Raw genomic sequence first — 19,112 nt, forward strand, 5'->3', positions numbered from 1 at the left:
TGAACATGAGCTACTCTCTCTCAAAGCCAGAAAACAGAGAAGGAAGTCTCAAACTTGTGACGTCACAGGGTATCAAGTCCATGCCGCTCCATAGACAGTCAATGGGAGCCTGATTTTGTGGACCTACAGAATTTTGGTTTTCTTTTTTATGCGCAGATGAGCTTTTTTTCTATTGCGTTGTCAGTTCAGAAACAGAAAAAATACCCATATAACCAGAACATCCTCCTGGTTGCTCTCAGTATCATATAACATTTTTCCCGATTCATTGTATTTAGAGCAGCTCCAGACTTCATACCCTATAACATCACAAATTTTAGTTTCAGCATTGTAGAGTTTTGGGGGAGGGTTGTTCATGTTATTATTTTTTGGGCTGTCTTAGGTGATAGGATTTTTTTTTTAGGAATTTTGAAGAAAAAGATGTTGTTTGCCTTTAATAATGACTACTTTAACAGAGACAGAACCTGTATAATTGAGACACCATATGCAATATTTACATTTAAAATTGTTTTAACTTTAAAAGAAGAACTGAATGATTAAAACTTATGTCCTCACCATGTTGAATGATAGGAGAATACTATTGTAAACATTTTACCCCCAAATATGGGGTGATTTTGAATTTGTTTTCTAGTAAATTTGTAATAAAAGAAATAAATATATAAGTCTTAGATCTTAGGTTTAATTTATTTAAAAAGGGACAGTGCAAATTAATAAATACACAAGGTATAAAAATGCCAGAATTACCCAGGAGGCAAATTCATTTGTAGTCTCTCAGCTGAGGCTTCCAATAAATAAATAAATGATTAAAAAATAGGCGTACCTTTTAAAAGTCTTTAAACCCACCAGCAAAAGAAAACAAAACAAACAAAAATCAGACAAAAAAAACAAGATGTGTAATTTAAAGACTAGAAAATAAAAATATAGAATTTTTAAAAGCAATATAAGAAGTAGTGGCATATGTACAAATAGAAAGCAAAACAAAAATATTGAGTTTAGATTTTCCAGCATATTTGGGGATGTACTGTATACTGTGCCCTGTAGGAGGTCACCAGCTCCACCAGGTGGCAGTAATGAGCACTGTTGAACTGCGGTAAAACCTCAAAGAAGAAGAATCGAATGACGTCACATACCCGGAAGTCATGTTCATTCATTTGAACCGGTTTTTGTAGATTCTGTCGAAGTTGCATCGCATCTCATGGTAGCACTCTCTTCTGCACGTACGGTGAGTTTTACAGCCGTAAACGAATAACTCCGCAGTGTCTGTGGCTTTTGTGTAAATTTCGATGTCGAGTAAGACGTAAAAATAACAACTTTTGGCTCGAGGAGTTTGGTTTGTGCTCTGCGAGGCCAGCAGCTGCCGGCAGCAGCTAGCAGCTAAGCTAACAGCTCCGTCTGTCAGCAGCCTGCAGTGAAGCTCTCAAGGTTGAAGCGGTGATTGTGAGGAAATGATGCTTCAGCGTTTTTAAATCATAATATTAAGGCGTCGAGTTTTAAAAAACAAGCACCAAAATCTTGTTTTTCTACACGTCTGCACTGACATTGATGAGGTCAAAGGAGCATATTGACTTAATTAAGAAAACACGAGCTCCTTTTTTATGCGTCTTTCAAAGGAAATACATGTCGCAAACTAATGTGTGGTCATTGCTCTTAAATAAGTTATGATTCTTGTTACTAATGTTTATTGCTATGTCATATTATACCACACTATGCTGTGTTTTTATTATTTAACTCTTGAAACTGTGAGCAAATTGGCGCGATTTCTTTAAAAATATCCGGGAAGACGGTAATGTAGCACTAAAAAACAAGGAAATAACGTGGGAAAAAGTGATTAAAATTATAACTTTGTAACACAATTTTAAATATTTGATCATGATAATTATAACGACATTTTTTGGCACTTTGTGGAATATTTCTTGCCAAGTTGTTTATTGCTTTTTTCCTTATGTTTTTGAAAGAAATTGCACAGATTTGCTCAGATTTCAGTGCTTTAAATACTTTTGAAAAGTGTCACTCCGCGTTTCAAAGGATTAATATTGTATATTGTATGTAATATTTCTGTACTATACCGTTTTTATTTATTTTATTTTATTTTATGTTATTTTATTACAACCTTTTACCATATGGATGACCATTATGCCAGTGGTGGATGAAATATCTGAGAGCCAAACTTGAGTAAAATTACAGATTTCTCACCAGGAAAATGACTTTGGTGGAAGTTAAAGTCACCTGTAAGAATATTACATGAGTAAAAGTCCTAAAGTATCAGATATTTACTGTACTTAAGTATCAGAAGTAATTTTATCACAAACATACTTAATATTGAAGCAAAAGTACAAGTAAGTGCTGCTAATAAAAAAGCAAGCGGAAGCAGAATTGTAAGAATAATGAAGTTTATTTCTTTGTAACATACACCACCTTAAAAATTGAGCTTGCGTTGCACTTGAAAAACTTCGTCTTCCTTTGCAACTTAGAGGATTTAAAGATAAAAAAAAAAAATCATTCCCTCTCCATCCTTTCCTTCCCTATTTTGAAGTGAGTAACTAAAATGCTTTGGGGAAATGTAGTTTATTAAAACTGAAAGTTGACAGAAATATAAAAACTCAAGTAAAGTACAGATTCTTTCAAAAATATATTGTGAAGCATTATTACTTTGTTACATTGTACCATTGTATAAAGCTAATATGTTACAGATTTTTACATCATTTTCTGTATTATATTTATATCAAAGCTGCAATGTTTCATTTTAGGTAACATACCATTTTTTTCCATTAACACTCACACAATACATCCTGAGTTATGTTGCAATACTTTAAAAAAGAGTCAGGGCCCTCAGGAAACAAACAGAAATGTTTATTTTATGTAACTTTCTGGCGGCTATGCTCAGACCTTCCTCACACAGGTCAGCTCTGACAAACCTCTGGAAATAGTTCATTTGTAATGTTTTACAATTTCAAATGAAAATCATTTTTAACTTAAAGATTTTTGAATATTTTCCATGAGCGTTGTATAAAATTGTGTCAACATTTCAAACAATAACCCTCTTTTTTCACTTCTTACTGTTGTGGTACAGTGTTGCTTTAAGGTAATATTCCCAAAAATACATTCTCTGTCATTTCTTTGAATTACGTTTACTTAGTCTGTTATTTTTAACCAGCTGTTATCATGATGTGTACCATACAGACAAACACCACGTACCACCTTCATGTCATCATCCTCGTAAAAACACTTAAGATAAACTTCTGGACTCTGCAGCTTCTCATCACCACACTGTCACTTTACCTTGCGGCTTTGTTTCTAATACTCCTGTATGGTTTCTTTTTTTTCTGTTCTTACTTTAGTTTTATGTACTTCTTATAATGTATTTCTTTTACTTTCTGTATTCACTGTACTGTTACTGCTCTTGTGTTGCTGCAACAACCAACTCCCCCTGATGGAGACCAGTAAAGGTTTATCTTATTTGGACTGTTGTTCCAGAGCGATGTTGCTGCTGGTGTTGGGTGCCCTCCTCCTCCTCTTCTGCAGTCTGGATGTGTGGTACTTCCTCCGGGGGGCCCAGGTATTCTTCGAAGCGTGGTTCCAACCCAGAATATGGGACATGCTGGCTGAGCAAAGCATTGACGGCATGGTCCTTCCTCATGATTTGGACTATATGGGCCACATGAACAACTCCCGATACCTACGAGAGTGTGACTTTGCCCGTTTCCACCATTACATGCGAAACGGGCTCTTCATGGCCTCGCGCAAACTGGGGGCCAGATTGGTGGTAGGGGCCTCCACCATCCGGTATCGGCGCTCCCTGGCCTTCCGTGAGGCCTTTGAGATTCGGACCAAAATATTGGGATGGGATGAGAAGGCGTTTTACCTGGAGCAGCGATTTGTGTCCAAGAAAGATGGTTTCGTGTCTGCGGTGATGCTCTGCAGGCAGAACGTGGTGCGCTGCACCCCTGAGAAGATCATCGAGTTTGTCTGCAAAAGAAAGGTGAGAGATGTAAAAAAGTAACGTTGTGACAATAGTAAGGTTGCCACTGACGATTACTCTCTCACCTTGTGTACTTTTATTTTAATAGGAATCATAGAATTACAACAAAAACATAGTAAAACAAAGAAATGCACACATTTTTGTTGAGTAACATAAAAACAGGTATAGATTTGTTATTTAAGGATGATGCACAAAGATTAAGGTGGTTATTTATGTATGAAACATTCAGATTAGCTCGTTATCTGGAGAGAGCATGGGAGACGAGAAAACAAGCTCTTTATCAAGATCCGGTAAAATTTGTTTTTCACTGTACAATTCATTTTTCGCAAGAATATTGGTCATATTTCATTTTGTAACTTAATTTATTTTGTGCACCTTTTTTTCTTTTTTGCTGATGTCTGTAAAACCAGAAGATGACGTGAGCTTTGTGTTGTGATGATGTCTGTGATGGGCCAGAAATGGCACAACACAGAAATAACAACTAACTAAGTAACTAACTAACAAACGGGTCCCGGTTTGATCACACTCTCCTTTTGTTTTGTAGAGGAAGATGTCACTTCTAATAAAAACGACGTTTATATAGTTTAAAAAACGTTCATTTGATGCACAGCAAGGACTCTGTGCCTGTCATCTTAACATAAAGTGCTCACATTATGCACGAGAATATTTTGGTTTACAGAAAAAAAAACCTGAACAGTAAAATCATTCTAAGTTTGAGCTGGTTGCGATCTATAATTCTCACTGCTCCATGTCACTAAATCCCCTGAAATCTTACACACTGAACCTTTAGTTATGGGCAACCAACAGTCCAAAATCTGCAGACATTCAGTTTTCTGTCACAAAAGACAAGGAAAACCTTTTTGAATTTTAATTTAAATGTTAAAACTTCTCATTTATTAATTGTTGGTCAACAGAGTTTCAGCTCTGCACTGTGGCTTAATTCTGCTTTGGCGTTCTTCTAACTTTATGTTTTTGTGCAGATCGAGTGCCCCGAATTTCCCGAGGACCTCAAACACTGGATCAGCTTCATCTCAGCCAGCAGCCAGGCTCTGAGAGCAGAGAGCGGACTGGAAGAGAAGAACAAGTGAAACTCCACACCGTGACATCGTGTATCATGAGTGTAGGCCCACATATCATCTGCATTGCACGCACATAACCAGTAGACATACGAGAACATCATAGACGGTGTTTAGTTGACTCACAAGATTCCATATTTCTCCGTTTTCGGGTTGATCCTCCCTGCTGTGTATTTTTGTATGACTTGAACAGAAATACTGAACTAACGAAAACTTGAACTGTAGGTTAGTCCATATTTTAAAATGCACTATATGCATTGGGATCGTATTTAAAGTTCTCTCCGAATGAAGTGACACAAGAACGTAGCTTTCCCCTCGCAGCTCACACACGGGCTTTAGGCGTCGTCATTCTCATTTTTAGCAGAAAACTTCAGATAAGCATGTAGAGCAAAAGTTAATCTTCCACTGACATCAACGCATGTTTTGAAACATACAGAAGATTTCTTTTGTGCCTGTTTCTCTTAATTAGCCGTAGTTTACAGTTACAGTTTCAGAGAATTATAACTTTTTACGAAAAAAAAGAAAAAGCGTAGGTGTAATGAAAATGCTTGAAGGGACATCATGAACTTTTTGCACAACGTACCCCAAGTGACGAGACAAAGTGAATTCCTCTTAACAATATGAAAGGGAATATTTGGTTTTAAAGGCATAGTTCAGATTTTTTGAAGTGGGGTTGTATGAAGTATCGGTAGTCCGTGTATTACGTAAGGTACTCGACATAGTCTCTCGACATGCCCCCAGTTTTGAGAAGAAGGCGGAGTCCAACATGGAAGATAACGTTGCTGTGGAGAGGTCAGCAACAAAACATATTTTAGCCACCTATTGACCTAAAACATTTTTATCAGTTTAAGTGGACGCTATTTTGAGAGTATTTTCTTCTCTTTATCTTTCTCGCTTTTTTCGCTCACCCGTCAGAGAGCCTGTTCTGATGGGAAAGCCCTTAATGGCTTCAGTTCCCCACCTTTGCTCTCATAAAGCCACCAGCCTCCACTGACAAAAACAGTCATTTTAGCTGAACACAGGAGCAGCTGGTCTACTGCTGCTTCCATCAGTTATTTAGTTTTGTGTTATTGTGTGACTTTGGTGAATCCAAACAAACCTATTTATGCACCAAAGTCACAAAAATAACAAAGACAAAAAAAAAACTATTCAAGGCTGATGCAGACCAGCAGCTCCTGTGTTCAGCAATATTAAATCACTGTTTTTTTCAGTGGAGTCTGGCTTTGCAGAGAGCAATAAAATTGCTTCATTTTCCAAACCTGGAAAAGTCACAGAATTTCCCGATCACAATTCCCAAACGTGAAATGTTGTGAAATCAGTTTGGCTTTTTTAATACATTGAAAGTTTCTGAAAAGTCATGGGATTTTGTTGTGTGAAGTGAGGTTGTTATGGTAATCCTCTTTAATAACCTTCCATGTGATTTAACACATTGTCTAATGTATTTTCTGTAGCTGCAGATGTGGCGTTGCTCCATTATGCGTCAGTTTTTGACGTTTGTTTACCATCGCGTATGTTTGTCTTTTTTTTTTATTTTCCCCGCTGTCTTTCGTCTCTCCCTCCATGTTTGCCAGCCAGATGAAACTGCAAATATGGGCAAGCAGGGCAAGAAAAAAATATTTAAGCCCTTGAAAAATCATGTAAAAGATTTGGCATTTCACCTGTGAAGACGGGTGGGAGCTCTGATTCTAAATAAGCGTACGTATAAACTGATATTGATTTGGTCATGTGGTTTTGGTGGCTAAAATTAATTTTGTTGCTGACCCATCCACAGCAGTAGATTGCTTAGATCCATGTCAGACTCCAGCCTGCTTCTCCAAACTGGTGGCGTGACCCCTCACATCTACTTTAGGTAATACACACTCTATGGATAAGTACTTCGTACAACCCCATTTCATATAATGTGAACTATCCCTTTAAGGCATCCTTTTAATAAGCACTGTATTGTTCTTTTCGCGACCTTATACTACATGCATTTAAAGGGTGGGCTTCTTGATTGGAATTGCATGTAATTTCAAGAGAAAGTGGCTCAAATCTAAGTTAACAGGCACAATAAGCAAATGCTGATATGAGGTTGCTGGCAACTTTTCAAAACCTGCAACGCAAGAAAAACGCTGCTATTAGGATGATGCTTGGCCTTTCGAAATCTGGAAGCTTCCCTTTAATGCATCAAAGCTTTATTTTGTGACCAAAGTAATGTATCGTTCTGTATGAAGAGGAAACAAAATCATTTTTTTTATAGATGTATGTTTAACCAGTTATTTATGTCGTCGACACACTGAAATCCCTGCTTAATTTATTTATGTCCGATTGTTTTCCATTATATTACTTAAGATCCATTGAAATGGGTTAATGTACTTAACTGTATGTATTGTGTTTGTTAATTATTTAACGGCATTTTAAATTAAAAATGCATTGGGAACTATGTTCTGGTGACCAAGCTTGTCTTTTAAGAGCTTGTTATTCAGCAATAGCCCAAGCTGCTGTTACCCTGTGGTTTGTGGGCCTATATTGAAGACTAGTATTTATACGTTACTAAGTAAAAACCTCAGTAATGCCATTGGATATGTGTATTCGACCAGTCCAGTCAGTATTTGCTTTAGTAACTTCTCAAAATTAAGCAGATGTTTACTCTCTACAAACGGTTAAACCTTTTGTGTAAGTCTGATGTGTTAGTGTGAAATAATTTGTCAAACTGGTTTTCCATGCCCTGCGTTGTCTCTCAAGATGAATTTAACAAAATAAAAATAAAAAATTCAGGGCGCATTACACGGCAATGGTGACTTGCATACATTTTTACACATGTAAGGTAATGAAGAAAAATTTAGCCTTTAACTTTATTATCAATTTCCTGATAACCACGAATTTTGGGCAGAGAAAACAGACAGCAAAATCCTTAATTTAAAAGCATCATGTCAAAAAAATTAACAGCAACAAAACAGAACAAATTCTAGTCTATTACAGTCTATTATAAAAATATGTAATCTTTCTTTGTGTGTGTATGTATGTGTGTGTGTGTGTGTGTGTGTGTGTGTGTGTGTGTGTGTGTTGTGCAGCTAAAGGTATAACATTTGCCACTGAACTGTATTGTATAGTACTCAATTAAATGTACTAAAACCAAAAGCAAAAATTCACAACGTAGGCAATCAAAAAGCTTGAAATGAAATGCATTTGAAAACAGCCATCAGTGTTTCAGTTTTCTTGCGTATTTATAGCTATTAAATAATTAATGCAGTTTAAGTTACATTATTTTGAAATTAAGCATGTTACATTTTAGTATTGACAAAACAAACATAATAGTAATAATAATAAATATATTTCGAGTAAATTATGGGCTACTGTACAAAACATCAGGTAAAAAATAGTAGCAAATGTTAAAAAAAATAATCTTTGAATGATGTATGTACGTAGAGTGACAATAAACAACAAAAAATGTACATTAAAAAAAGATTAAGATTACAGTCTACAGATAACGCATACTCATTGAAAAAAATGCATCGTTTTCTAAAAGCTTGACACTTTTTTATTTTTTAGTAAATTGGTTGATTTAAGAGGAGCCCTTAATTCTACGAGGAAAAATATTAGCATTTAGAATAACAAAAATTTAGCGTTTTAGTTTTTTAAGAATTAAATGCCCCACGTTTCCGGTGACGCGTTCAGGCCACGCCTCCTGCTTTTCACTTCCTGTAAACAAAGCAGCAGCAGCAGCTGTCTGCCACATTCCTGCGTTTTCGCTCATTTTCTCCACAGTTCAGCGTTTTTCCGCGATGGCTCAAGCCGGAGTGGTCCTGGACAAGGACCAGTTCAACTGCTCGATATGTCTGGACGTGCTGAGGGACCCTGTGACCATCCCCTGCGGACACAGCTACTGCTCGGGCTGCATCCAGAACTACTGGGACCAGGACGACTACTTGGGGATCTTCGTCTGCCCGCAGTGCCGACACAACTTCAACCCGAGGCCGGTGCTCGCCAGAAACACCATGCTGGCCGACGTGGTGGAGAAATTCAAGAAGACTGGGCTCCAGGAGGCCACGACGACTCCTGTGAATCACAGTTTCGCCGAGGCAGACGATGTGGAGTGCGATGTGTGCACCGGGAGGAAAAACAAAGCTGTCAAGTCCTGTCTGGTGTGTCTGGCCTCCTACTGCGACGTCCACCTGCAGCCCCACTACGAGTCCGCTGCCTTCAAGAAACACAAGCTGGTGTCGGCCTCCAAAAAGCTCCAGGAGACGATCTGCAGCCGACACGACAAGCTGCTGGAGGTTTACTGCCGCACAGACAAACAGTGTATCTGCTACCTGTGTCTGACAGATGAGCACAAAGGACACGACACGGTGCTGGCTGAGGCCGAGCTACAGCAGAAGCAGGTAATCAATACAATCACACCGAAACTGATTGATTCAAGACGAGGCTGATCATCAGCAACAGTGCTGATTTAGTTGTTTCATACAGGCCTGGTCTGATGGGATTTGTGTTGTGTAAGAGAGCTGTGAAATTGTGGCTTACTTGGGTTTTCACAAAGTGCTGAATGACTTCATATTTCAAAAATAATTAGTATCTTAAACTAATGGGTTAGTGCTTCAACATCAATATAATGAGAAACTCAAAATATTAAAATATTTACTCAATATCTCAAAATGATGAGAAACAAGAGTTTCTTAGTTTCTTATCATTTTTTTAAATACTCTAATTTTTTTTAGATACTTAGTCATTATGGGTTTCATGTTTTAAATTTAATTTAATCTTATCATATTTATATTTGTATTTAGGTTTCAGATTAATTTATTGTCCAGTAGATTTCAATGAAATGGAAACGTGTCTTTGGCACTGATATATAATACAACAAAATGTGTACTTTTTTCACAACTTCAAAAAGAATAAGAGACTTTGTTTTAAAAACTTTTTGTAACGTAAGTTTTGTTCTGGATCTGGCCTAATGTGGTCTTGATGGAGGAAAAGCAGTGAAGTTGCCCCGCTGTTTTTGCAAGTTGCTTTTAAGTTTAGAACAATATTTCACTTTAATCTTGTATTTAAAGAGCCGCTCTCATTGAAATCAAGGTCTCCTTACCAGGAAACCAACAAACATATTCAGTAAAAGGAAAACACAGACATGACATCTGTAAACAAAATATACATCAGTTCCACATGAAAGAAAACAGGTAATAGCGACATTCAGATGCCAAAGTAACATTATAATATCTTTAAAATGAATAAATATAATTTCAAAACTTTTTCATAATGCACACACTTCTAAATCCAGTCTAATTTGACTATAAAGCGGTGAAATCTGAAATTTTAATGATTTTAAAAATAAAATAACCCAGTTTCATTAATCTAAAACTTAATTTTAAATAGTTGAAATTTAAGTAGGGATCGCCAAACTATGGCCTGTGGGCCACCTGCAGCCTGCTGTGTGTTTTTAAATGGCTCACAGCAAACTTAAAAAACAAAACAGAAATATAGCTTGGGCATATTTATAAGAAACTGCATATTTAAATGTGATGTAGCTTTAATCTTGAACAACCACTACCAGCAAACCCAGCCACTGCACTTCTTAAATTAAACACTAGATGTCGATGCTTCACCTACAATGATTCATTATTAGTGGATAAAAACATTTTAAAAACATTTACCTCAGTAAACGTGGCAGCGGCTCTGTAAAGACAGAGAAATACTTTGTGTAATATTGTAATATGTGAATTAATAAAAAGGCTTTTCTGATTTAGAAACACTGATTTTCTTGTTGTGTAACTGGTTGAAAACTATGCATTCACTATTGTTTAGCCCATGACCCTTTATATTTTTCAGTATATGCCCTACAATCCAAAAAGTCCAAAAAGTCTGGCCACCTCTGCTCTATAGTCTTCATGTTAATTTAGTCCAGGTTTGATCAGTTTAAACAAAGTCTGTTGTATCGGCAATCAAAACCCTCAACTTAAAGTGACATAACAACTGAGAGCAGAGCGATAGTAGTCCATAACTCCTAAACTTAAGTCTTAACACATAGGAACATTTATTAAGTGATTCACTTTGATATATTACAACCAGTTTCAAACTATATTTAGATCAAGTTGAAGTGATTTTAATCTCAAGTTTTCATCATGTTTTTCCTCAGAGAGAGCTCGGAGACATGAAGCAGAGCTCTCAGCTGAGGATTCATCAAAGAGAAAAAGGAGTCCAGGAGATCAAACAAGCCATTTTCTCTCTCACTGTAAGTGCCAACACTTCCTTTGGACTCATAAATACAGAATATCACCACACAGATGCTAAAATATGTCTCACGTCTTTCATATTTCTGTATACAGTTGAGAAAGTAGAAATTATGATAATGCCTTCTTTATGTCGATCTGTGTTACTCCTCCAGCGCTCTGCTCGGGCAGTAGCAGAGGAGAGCGACGCGGTCTTCACCGAACTGATCCGGTCCATCGAGCTGAAGCGTTTTGAGGTGAGGGAGCTGATCAAAGCTCAGGAGAAGACGGCCGTCAGTCAGGCCGAGCAGCTGCTGGAGAAGATCCAGAAGGAGATCGCTGAGCTGAAGAAGAACGAGGCTGAAATGGACAGACTTTCCCACACTGAGGACCACGTCCATTTCCTTCAGGTAACAACACCCAGACTGACACCATAAAAGTAACTCAGGACATTTACTGAAGGGTTCCAAAGTCACGTACAAATACCTCAATGTTGTACTTGTGTATTTCTGTTTTCTGCTATGACATGCTTCTATTTGAGTACACTGCAGAGGGAAGTAATGCATTTTGTGTTTCACCATGTGCAAGGTACAAGGTAGATTTATTTATCTGTATTTTCTAAATTGTGATTGTTCGGGATTTTGGTGCAACAAACTGCCCATTTTTTGTTTCAAGCCACAGAAACTCATATATAGAACTTTTTTAAAAAAGTTGATTTAACGACAAAAATATCCTCAATGCAGCAAAAGCTTCCTTCCATTTGTTTGAAAAAAATACAGTTTGAGGTACAGTATCTATAAAATAAATTAAATTATATTTGTATAATGATACTCTAGGTATATTTTGCTGACAATACTTTTATGTAAGTAGAATTGTGCATGTAGGACTTTTACCTTGTCATAAAGTATCTTTTATAATGTGGTATTATTCAAATTATTCCAGTGTGTTGGATTTAGGGGGATATATTGACATAAAAACGGAATCTATTCATGACTATGTTTTCATTAGCTTATAATGATTCGAAGCAAAGACATTTTATTTTTATTGTTTTTATCTTTTAATGAGCTGACATATGGAGTGGATTCTGCCTTGTTGTTTCTACAGTAGCTCAGAGTGGACAAATCAAACACGTTTTTGCGTTTTCATGTTCTCTTATTTCCAGCCTAGTAGCACATCTCAAACTCCTGTTCTCTGTGTGCGTCGTTCCAGAGTTGTCAGTCTCTCCAGCCTCCCCCTGTGCTGTCAGCTTTGCCATCAGTCACCATTGACCCCGGCCTCACCTTCGGCCCCGTGATGACAGCCGTGTCAGATTTTAAAGGACTGCTCCAGGAGGTGTGCCAGGGAGGATTTGTTAGCATCTACGAGAGAGGTATATATACATATTCAATTTTTTTTATTTTTTTTATCTGATACAAACTATTCCGTCATCTCTGTTTATACGATTTTCTCTCTTTTGTAGTGAGAGAGGTAGAGATTGTAGGTCCTCAAAATGCTGCAGGACCACTGGACACAACGCAGCCCAGTCAAGGTGAACCAGCTCTACAAATGGAAGCACCAGTAGGTAAGTCAATAAACCTGTTCACACTCATCTGTTAAATATGGTGAAAAAGGTGGTAAAACGCCCGGAAACTTTTGGCAGTCCAGGATGCGACTTAAATAGCTCAATGTGAATGTAAATGCAGCTTTAAAGGCATTTTGTTTAACTTTGTACGATTCATGTAATAAAAAGCAAGTATTGAAAGTTTCTGGACAATTTCTTGTTAAATTACACATTTCTTCCGATGATTTGAAAGAAATCAAATCCTCTTGCTCAGGATTCAAAGGGTTAAGGCTCGCCTGAAGCTTCCTCTTTCCTGATAACAGTTTTCTTTATTTTCTTTGTGAGAGTTTTTTTTATCTGATGCAGGATTTAAGGATAGAGGCTGCTGTATGCTATACAGACTGTAAAGCCCTTTAAGGCGAATTAGTCATTTTCCTCCATAAATAACTGGCTGGAAAATCTCAGGTACCAGAACTCTGACCTTTTTTAAAATACATGTTTAGACTTACAATTAATTTTTTACTTTTGAATTGGTTAATTTATACCTTTATTTTCTGCTGCCTATCCAGGTCCAGGTAGCATTTCATGATTAATTAGTGATATTATTAGGGATTATTGTTTTATACAGCTGGGAAGTACTGACAAAAATGTGATGCAATTATATCATTTCATTCATGTACTTGGTAAATAATTATGGGTCATATAATCTGGACTGCTTTATATTGATATTTTCCATGCTTCTATTACATTCTGTGTAATATGAAAAAAAAGAAAACTTTACCCTGTTTGTTCGTGCATCTCATCCTAACCACATTTTCATGGCGCACAAACACCTCACTCAACTTGTCTGTTTACTGTAAATTTTGCTGAATCTGCATGAGTGGAGGGATGTGAGTGCTGCAGACTGTGACAGTTTGGACAGCTGAGACTTTGCAGTAACATTGTTTATTCTCTTTGTGCTCGCAGTCATCCCTTCGCCTGGCCTCGACCAAAGTCCTGTGAATCCTCTCAATCCGTTCCTCTCTCCAGGGCCTTCTGTGCCCACCTTTACCTTCTCACCGTTTGGTAAATGCAGACACAATCAAAAGATAATTGTGTATACATACATGTATCTATATCTATAGCTTTCTCTCTCTCTAACATGTTTTACTACACACTACAGATGAAGTCCAAAAACATATTTGTGATTTGATTTATGACTGTCTTTGTCACGTCAGGGTGCTGTAAAGTAGACTAATAATTCCTGTCCTGTCTGCTCAGGCTCCAAACTCTCCTCAGGAACCAGACAGAGGCACCTTCAGCGACGTGCTCACCCCAGGAGGAAGTAGACTTGTAGCCAACAACAAAAATCAAAATTTCACATGCACCAACACGGGCTGATTGTCGTAATACCTCAGTGCTCTTCTCTCACAAATCTGTGCTGACACTTATGAATTGTACATTTCATAATTCGTCTTAGGGTATTAATTTATTGCTGTGTTTTCAGCAATCAGCTATACTTGCATTTTGTATTATAGTGCAGGAATTAAAGAGATGAGGAAAGTATTTAAAACCACAGAACATCACACTGACAAAAAAAGTATCAAAGAGACAGTTGACTCCCAATTCAAAAATCATTTCTTTCTTCTTTTCTTAACTGGAGTGCTATTTATCAGTCTAGATAATTTCAGTGTGAGCTGCTGAGTGTTGGAGATATAGGTTGTAGAGATGTCTGCTTTAATAAAACTAGATGGCACTAAACACCAAAAAATACATTTTTAAAACTCAGCTTCCTACTGCGCTGTGATACAGTTGGTTGGTATAAAGAAAATATCTTGAGTAACTGGGTCATGATTTCTGAAAAGTGACATTGCTGTTGAGTTTTTAACTAACTAACTAATTTATTTATTTATTTGCGTTTAAGCACCTCAAGCTGAGTGCCATTTAATTATATCATAGAGAAGGCTGACATCTCTATGGCCAATATCTCCAAAACTCTGCACCTCACACCAAAACAATTTAGACTGATAAATAATACAACAGTTGAGAGGAAAAATATGTATTTTTGATTTTGAGGTAAACGGTCCCCTTAAGCATTAATAGGCAGCACACAGCAGGACTGACTCACTACATCTTATTTCAGTATTTAAAAGTAAATTGCCTTGAAACTTAATTTAACTTTTAGTTTTTTTTAACAAGGTTATGCTTTTATAATTATTTTTCATTTTTAACTAAAACTGCAAAACAGTCATTTTGTTGCTTTACAGACACATGTAATATTATATTGTGATTTGTGACATTAAAAAGTAAACACACTTGTACAAAGCAGACTTTCTCAGGGGTGCTGTTTGTTTGCATGAACGTTAACATTTTATGGTACTTTGAACACATATGGGCGCTAGGTGTTAGGTGTCGAAGTGGAATAACAGGTTAACTGTGCACACAGACACGCTGCAGGGCGTTTGTGTAAAATGTCATGTGTCAGATAACGTTCACATGTCAGTGCATCTAATATGAACTTATATAACGTACACTCGGGAAAGGTGCTTCAGTCTTAGTACCGTTTGCCTCATCAGCGACAGCCCATTTGCTTGTTTTGCTGGTTTGCTGGCTGTGATTGGAGGCTTCAGGCTGCCGTAGGTGAAACCTGAGAAGCTGTCTTCAGCACACCTGAGCGCTACGCCCATTTTTTTGCCTTCAGTTTCCGCTGGAGATAGCAGGAAATGGCAGCGACTATTTCGATCGAGCAAGAACAGTTTTGTTGTTCAGTGTGCCTGGAGGTTTTAAGGGACCCGGTGACGATCCCCTGTGGCCACAGCTACTGTTTGGACTGCATCGAAGACTACTGGAACAGGGCCAAGCAGAAAGGCCAGTACAGCTGCCCGCAGTGCAGGCAGGTGTTTAACCCCAGACCTCTGCTCAGTAGAAACACAGTCCTCGGGGAAGTGTTGGAGAAGGTTCAGCGCTCTGGATTTCAAGCTGCAACTCAAAACTTGGCCAAACCTGAAGAGGTGAAATGCAGCGTTTGCACTGTGAGAAAAAGCAGAGCTGTTAAATCCTGCCTTGTGTGCTCCGAGTCTTACTGCACGGCTCACTTGAGAGTCCACGAAGAACACTTTCATGGGAAGGCCCATAAACTGATCCCTGCTGCAGATCAGCTGCAGGAGAAGTTGTGTCCACATCATGAGAAATCACTGAGGCTGTACTGTCGCACTGACCAGCTGTGTGTGTGTTCCCAGTGTGTGAAAGAGAGACACAAGGGCCATGACGCAGTCTCAGTGGTCCAGGAGAGAGCAACACAACAGGTGAGTGTTTATTTTCTTTATACAGTCATGTTTCTTAGTAGCTTCATTTGCAATTATTTGCAAACGTGTGACTGAATGTGAGATTACTACTATTTACTTTAGTATTTCAAATAATATTCAGCACATGATGGACTTTTTTTTGCATCATTATTTATACAAAGGATTTTTGTGTGTATTTGGTTTTAAAAGACTAGCCTCAGTCTTTGATAACTCTGATTATATAATTTTGACATCATCATTTTAGCTGGGGCCTGTGCTGAGTCATGTGGGACTCACAACAGCAGAAGTTTTCAGATATTTTGCATAGGTAAAATTATTAAGTCTGTTACAAGTAAAAGTCCTGCATTCAAAATCTCTTTTAAGTAACAGTGCAAAGGTATTAGCATCAAAATAAGCCTAAACATTTAAAAGTTAAAGATGAAAGGTACAAGGTAAACATAGTTTAAAAAATGAAACAAAATTGAAATTTTAGGTGCTCTTTACACACAATTGATCCTTTCAGAATAATGGAAACTAGTATTATATTAATGGATTTAATTTTTTGATGCATTATTGTGTACTAAAATGCTGCAGCTGTTAATGGTGGGACTAATTTTAATTACATTTAAAAAAGCTAAATAATGGTCTTAACATCATCTAGATAAGAAAATGAAGTCTTATCAAAATGATGATACAACATCATGATTTATTTGTTGATTACACTTTTTACTTTGAATCTGAATCTTGCATTTAAAATTTAAGTTTATTTAATTTGCCCCTGGGGAAATGTGTGTTGGACATGAAAAAGTAAAAGTACAAAAACATCAGTGACAAAATTGACTAAAATTACCAAAGTACTCATTATGCAGAATGATCCATTTGAAATAATGTGTATTAGCCTTTATTATTTAATTATAATTACTGATGCATTATTGTGTAAATATTACTTTAATGTTACAGTTGGTACTGTTGTTATTGCTATATATATTTTGGTGAAGCTTGTGAATTACCGTTCCCATAGTGCTCTAGAGGATGTAAACAGGAAGTATAGTGCTGATGCCATGGCATACATTCGGTCATTTATCAGTGGTTTTAGAAAATTAGTACCATGGAAAGTAAGCCTAGTAGTTCTAGTTTTCAATGTATCCATGGACGTAAAGGCACCTACCACTTGATGTCTTTAACAATGAAGAAAACTTAAAAACGTGACGATTCTTAAAGAAGTTCTGAAGTTGTAAGAAACATTTACTTTTCATATGATATGGACGTTTATTTTATGATTGAAATTAGCCATCATGCTATCCCTGGAATGATAATAATGTGATAAAGGCACACTGAATCTAAAAATATGTATGTCATGTCTGTTTGGTAGGATTTGACGGAGATATTACTCCATGTTTGAAACCATCCAGAAGTGCCAGAGTGCCCTGCAAAACTAATTTTAAGTGTGTGTGGGGCTAAGAAACACTGACACAATAGACCCTTCAGAATATGATTTTTTTTGTAATCTGGTTTTAACATTTCAAATATCAAATACAGGGATAAAATGGGTCCTGGTCCTGCAGCCATATCATGTGTACTGATGTGTTTGGGTTGAAAGTTTGGGTTGATAGACCAAAGGCTTTCCAGCGCAATCCTTTGATTTTAAAAGTATAACTTCCCATCTTGAAAGTTGACCGAAGGAAAAAAATTCGACTGAGCAGCCTGAGGGACTGCGCTTTGCAGTATTCATCTTTTGTATTCTGTTTTAGAAAAAACTACAGGAAACCTCTTTGAAGTCTCTGCAGAAATTGAAGGACACTGAGAAGGAACTCAGATATGTGGTCAGATACATCAAGGTGAGTGCATTTGCAATATAACGGTTTTAATGTGCTGTTGCCTATAATAATAACAACTATACACTCATCCAGAAAACTGTTAACCCTCCACAGCACTCCACAGAAGCAGTCGTGGAGGAGAGTGAGAGGGTTTTTTCCAAGCTGATCCGCGCCATCGAGAAACAAAGCAGTGATGTGAAGGAGGTGATGAGAGTCCAGGAGAGAGCAGCTGTCAGTCAGGCGGAGGAGCTGCTGGAGAAGGTGCAAAGGGAGATAGTGGAGCTCAGGAGGGCCGATGCTGAGCTGGAGAAGATCGCTCACACTGAGGATCACGTCCACTTCCTTCAGGTACGGAACAAAACAGAGCTCGGCCAGTGTTGTGGGAAAAGGCTTATTGAGCTATGTTATTTATCACCTTTAGTAAGTGGTGATAAGTGACTCAGTATATTTAATCAAGAACTTTAAGAACAGTTTTGAGGTACTTACTTACTTAACTTAACTCAACTTAACTACTTTTTACCTATACAACACAGCATTTCAGAGGCAAACGTTTTTTCGTTTTTCTCCACTACATTTATTTTAGAGTTAATGGTTATTTTTCAGATTCAGATTAGAAGTACAAAATAAAATTTAAAAATGCCACTGTATATCATGAAAAAAATAATTCAAAAGGTTGTAATACAAGTCCTAAAAAGTTGTATTTCCTTAAAAAAAGTAATTGTATGTATATTGTATAATTAAAAAGTCATTAAAAATGTCATAGTATAGTATGGTATGTAATTCTGTGTTGTATGTCATAGAAAAAAATCTCAGTAAATGTCATAGAAAGATTAATTAAAAAAAATCATAGTATGCCATGGAAAAACATGGAAAAAAAGTTACTCGTCACAGCGGTAGTGGATTCAAAATAGCTTTGTTGTTACAGATGAGAAGAAAATGCTTTCAAACTTTGCTTAATTCAACCACATGGACCATTATTATCATTAAATCATTTTTAAAAATTCATAGTACAGTATGTCACTAAAAAAATTAAAAAGTCACTAATCACAGTGGTAGTAGTATTTATTGATTAGGATGAAAGGCTGCCATGTCGACTTGTGTTTGGCAATCAAAAAAAAATTGATTATTTTACTCAATGAGTTATTGATCATCACAGATATTTCTTTCATAGTTATAAAACAATATTGATTAAATATTTGAAGTATTGCATTATTATTCTAATCCACCTAATGTATTTTATCATGTATTTTATTTT

At 36.9% G+C, this 19,112-nt stretch overlaps 3 protein-coding genes across 3 annotated transcripts in view; all 3 read left to right on the forward strand.

Annotated features, from left to right (window-relative positions):
* The first annotated feature begins 37 nt into the window (after nucleotides 1-37).
* On the forward strand, nucleotides 38-7,815 carry LOC121951639 (protein THEM6). Its single transcript, XM_042498040.2, has 3 exons — nucleotides 38-1,219; nucleotides 3,472-3,976; nucleotides 4,957-7,815. The coding sequence occupies exons 2-3, from the start codon at nucleotides 3,476-3,478 to the stop codon at nucleotides 5,062-5,064; spliced, it is 609 nt and encodes a 202-aa protein (XP_042353974.1). The 5' UTR covers nucleotides 38-1,219; nucleotides 3,472-3,475; the 3' UTR covers nucleotides 5,065-7,815.
* Nucleotides 7,816-8,717: 902 nt separating this feature from the next.
* ftr67 (finTRIM family, member 67) lies at nucleotides 8,718-15,084 on the forward strand. Its single transcript, XM_042498096.2, has 7 exons — nucleotides 8,718-9,416; nucleotides 11,165-11,260; nucleotides 11,414-11,647; nucleotides 12,447-12,606; nucleotides 12,697-12,798; nucleotides 13,744-13,842; nucleotides 14,038-15,084. Exons 1-7 carry the CDS (start codon nucleotides 8,817-8,819, stop codon nucleotides 14,103-14,105), a joined length of 1,359 nt encoding a protein of 452 aa, XP_042354030.2. The 5' UTR covers nucleotides 8,718-8,816; the 3' UTR covers nucleotides 14,106-15,084.
* Nucleotides 15,085-15,202: 118 nt separating this feature from the next.
* Nucleotides 15,203-19,112, forward strand: part of LOC121951230 (E3 ubiquitin/ISG15 ligase TRIM25) — a 34,421-nt gene continuing 30,511 nt past the window's right edge. The window contains exons 1-3 of the mRNA XM_088085672.1: nucleotides 15,203-16,061; nucleotides 17,792-17,878; nucleotides 17,972-18,205. Of these exons, the coding sequence (XP_087941798.1) occupies nucleotides 15,480-16,061; nucleotides 17,792-17,878; nucleotides 17,972-18,205 (903 nt within the window). The 5' untranslated portion in view covers nucleotides 15,203-15,479. The remainder of the gene's footprint in view (nucleotides 16,062-17,791; nucleotides 17,879-17,971; nucleotides 18,206-19,112) is intronic.

Source organism: Plectropomus leopardus, chromosome 12 (genome assembly GCF_026936395.1).
Source record: "Plectropomus leopardus strain MGB_pleo_1.0 chromosome 12, ASM2693639v1, whole genome shotgun sequence".
Classification (NCBI taxonomy): Eukaryota; Metazoa; Chordata; class Actinopteri; order Perciformes; family Serranidae; genus Plectropomus; species Plectropomus leopardus.

What these genes read in the sequence shown, in the direction of transcription:
- LOC121951639 (XM_042498040.2), top strand. Translation starts at nt 3,476, where the DNA reads ATGTTGCTGCTGGTGTTGGGTGCCCTCCTCCTCCTCTTCTGCAGTCTG. An exon ending in AGTTTGTCTGCAAAAGAAAG is followed by an intron (nt 3,977 to 4,956) that starts GTGAGAGATGTA and finishes GTTTTTGTGCAG; the next exon opens with ATCGAGTGCCCCGAATTTCC.
- ftr67 (XM_042498096.2), top strand. Translation starts at nt 8,817, where the DNA reads ATGGCTCAAGCCGGAGTGGTCCTGGACAAGGACCAGTTCAACTGCTCG. An exon ending in TGTTAGCATCTACGAGAGAG is followed by an intron (nt 12,607 to 12,696) that starts GTATATATACAT and finishes TCTCTTTTGTAG; the next exon opens with TGAGAGAGGTAGAGATTGTA. An exon ending in ACAAATGGAAGCACCAGTAG is followed by an intron (nt 12,799 to 13,743) that starts GTAAGTCAATAA and finishes TTGTGCTCGCAG; the next exon opens with TCATCCCTTCGCCTGGCCTC.